The following is a 3,506-nucleotide window of genomic DNA, read 5'->3' as shown; positions in this document are numbered from 1 at the left end:
TTGATTTTGATTTTCACATATTGAAATGTTGTTCCAAATTCTGCTTTCTAGCTGGTTCATTTGCATTGACTTTTTTAGATGAACAAGAGCACACCTCATTGACAGGCTTTCCAAATTTTAAGGTAAGGCAAATTCAAGCTCAAATTCAAATCTATAGTTTGTATCTCCTTTATTTAAAAAAAAATCTATTTGACCTAGTGTACACTGGAGCACAAATATTAGTATATCGTGTAATAGATCGATTAAAACAAACGCGGTATGTTCTTTTGTTCATTTTATTAAAAAAAAAATCTATTAGTTTTGACAATTATAGTCCTTATATTACTTTGCTTCCCAAATTCCAGTTTTTAAATACAAACTCTGTATGTACTTTTATTTGAGATAGTTTCATTTTTATGAGTTCGATAAAATTGTGGCAGTGATCCAAATTATACATTATACATTATATATCATGTTAATTTCAGCTCTCTATTGTTCATCTTGACCTCTCAGTGGGGACAAAAAAAAAATATAAATTCAGACAAAGTTACAGAAGGAGCTCTAATACTAAGAGCTTTCTTGGTAGTCAAGGCTGAATACCTGATTTCTGATGACTAATACTGATCCTAAAATAATGTTATTTGAAAGACAGAATCACACTGTTTTGTTCTTTTCATAACCATTCAATGGCAGTTTTTGTGTGGTTTAGCTTGGCTATTTTCTTTTATTCATTAATATATGAGAGAGCACATAGGTGACATAATTGTGACATTTAGAATGTGTCCCTCCATTCTATACTTACCACCATTTGGTTCAATAAATTTACTCTTTGATCATGCTTTTTAAGATTGCCTTCTGCTATTTGACTATGAATATAACTTATGTGTATAAACATTTATATGTATTTATAGTTGTACTGTTTTTATTTCAGTTTTCCTAGACATAAACTTGAAAAATAGCTAGTATTTTTTTCCCTGAAAAGTATACACATGTGAGTTTCTATTGTGAGTTTACAGTATTGCATTGTAAGACTTTCTCTACTATAATACTACTCTAATATGAGCATTTAATTTTGCCATCTTTGCTATAACGGCAGACAAGCTATAAGATGGAAACCAAATAGAGACCAATTTAATATGTTTGGCAGCCTGTTGATACCATTTTACCACTCAGAAGTGTATTCATTTTGGTTTAGCTTAACCCAAGTGCTCATTTGGGCTTAAACCTAGGCCAGCAACTGTAATACATGTCTAATGTTAGTCCTAGGAATTAGATATGTCTCTATGCTCTTTATACCTTTATCAGTGTCCTCGTCCCCATCATCATCTTCTTCGTCACCTTCAGATGAGATGATATCAGACAACAAAGAAAAGAATCCATAGATCCAGTCCGTGGTTTCCTCCACAGCATCATGTACGAGTTTTAGAGGGTCTGAGCCAATCTTGGCAATAGAGCTTGCTAGAAGTAATCAAAAACAAAAGAAAAATTTAGCAATCATTTCCAAAGAACCTAAGAAAAGCTGTTTTTCCTGATTTATTCTTTTGACACAATGAAAGTGTCAATTTTAACAATTTAAATATCCCTTGCCTATAATTTTTTGCTCAGAAACAGAATCTATAGCTTGCCATAGAATGCATGTGCATTCAGTTAAAAATAAAAGTTACTGGGTACTTCTGGTACCAAACATTACAAGGTTACCAAGAAATAAATTGCCTTTGGGTAGTTCATAATCTAAATAAGAGTTCAGCACAGGGAAAAATTAGGAATGAGTTTAAATAGTGTATATTTATGTTGCCCAAATTGCAAATAAACCCTAAGTTATGGATTTTCCAGAATGAAAGAAATCATTTTTGACCTATATTATACTGCATAGCATCATGGAGAAGATGGCTCTATACATTTTCAAACAATGTATCTAAGTTAACTAAAGTAGCTGTGCCTAAATTAAGACTGATAGGTCCATTTATTATAATTTGTGATACCTCAGGAAGAATCTGGAATTGTCAGGGTAGTGATCATATCAAGTTCAAGCTAGATTAAATTGGATTTATTCCTGTTTATCTCAGTACCTGAAAAAAGTATTTGGACATCTAGTAATCTTCAATGGACATAATTAGGAAAACTGAAATCTATAGATCTTCCTTTATTTATGTCCTAGGAGATGTAAAATATTTGTAAAATGAGAGATCGAATAATATAAAATCAAACAAGTAGATTAGGAACTTCCAAAATGTTGTTGTTCTAATTATATGAAAATTGCTCTGAAGAGGCAAGAGTAGCCATTAAGATCTAATTAAAGAGATGATCTACCTAGAAATATGGTATAAATTACACCTGCTTTTTCTCAATCTGTAATTAAATTTTAGAGCTATGTTTTCCTTAATTTTAAAAACTATTTTAGCTTTTCAGAGATTCTTCTCCCTTTGATATATTTAAGGGATGAGAATTATACCAATGTATTATCTTGTCTAAAGGTCAAGTACTTCAAAATTAGGCTTTTATTCTGATTGAGATAGGAAGTCATTGAAAAGTTTGAGCAGAGGAATGAAGTGATTTGACTTATGAAACTTTTTTTGCTGTGTTGAGGATTGAAAGAATGCTGAGTTGGAAACAGGGAGATGAGTAAGGAGCCAACTGAAATAATCCAGGAGAAAGGGAATGGTGATTTTTACCAGGGTAGTAACAGTGTGTGTGGTGACATGTGGTCAGATTCTAAATGTATTTCAGAGATAGAATTAATAGTATATGCTTCCAGTGCAGTTATTGGATATAAGAGAAAGAGAGAAATCAGGATAATTTCAAGATTTGTGGTGTGAGAAACCAGAAGGATGGATATTCTGTTTACTGGGATGGGGGAGGACTGTAGAGAAACAGAATTTTTGTTGTAGTGGAGAGCAGAAAAGCAGTCAAATTTTAGACTTTTCAAACTGGAGTTGCCTATTAGATACCTACATGGAGATGTAGATATTTATATAACTCATTATGATCTACAAAAGAGAAGTTCTACCTGAAGATAGAAGTGTGGGAGTCCAACAGAGGATAGAAGGTATTCAAATCTGTGATATGAATGAGATCACCAATGGAGTGAACCCAGGAAGACTTCGACATTTAGAATATAGGGAGATAAAAATAAGTCAGGGAGATGGGCAGGAACCAGCAATGGATTCTGATAAAGAGAGATGAGAGAGACAGTGAGATTCAGAGAGAGAGAGAGAGAGAGAGAGAACCAAGGTGGTATAGAGCACTAGATATCAAGCAATACGTTATTCAAGGAGGATAGAGTGATCAACTGGCAAATGTCGCTGATAGTGTCAAGTAAGATGAAGATTGAGAATGGAACCTTTGAATTTAATGATGGGGGTGTCACTGGTGACCTTCAAAGAGCAGTTTCAGTGGAGTGCATTCAAGACCAAATGGAAAAAAAATGGAGGGTGAGTATATTTTCTGTAAATGACAGAGATTGGGTAATACTAGAAGAGAGATTAGAATCATAGTGGGGGTTTTGTTTTTGGCATTGTTCAAATCAG

General features: G+C 33.2%; 1 protein-coding gene across 1 annotated transcript in view; it reads right to left on the bottom strand.

Moving 5' to 3' along the window:
• Nucleotides 1-3,506, bottom strand: part of TRDN (triadin) — a 442,356-nt gene that overhangs the window by 372,208 nt on the left and 66,642 nt on the right. The window contains exon 3 of the mRNA XM_012643801.1: nucleotides 1,276-1,437. Coding sequence (XP_012499255.1) covers nucleotides 1,276-1,437 — 162 coding nt within the window. The remainder of the gene's footprint in view (nucleotides 1-1,275; nucleotides 1,438-3,506) is intronic.

Source organism: Propithecus coquereli, unplaced genomic scaffold, assembly GCF_000956105.1.
Source record: "Propithecus coquereli isolate 6110/MARCELLA unplaced genomic scaffold, Pcoq_1.0 Scaffold200, whole genome shotgun sequence".
Taxonomy (NCBI): Eukaryota; Metazoa; Chordata; class Mammalia; order Primates; family Indriidae; genus Propithecus; species Propithecus coquereli.
The sequence above is the reverse complement of the archived record's forward strand: the minus strand, read 5'-3'. Positions and strand labels throughout refer to the sequence as shown.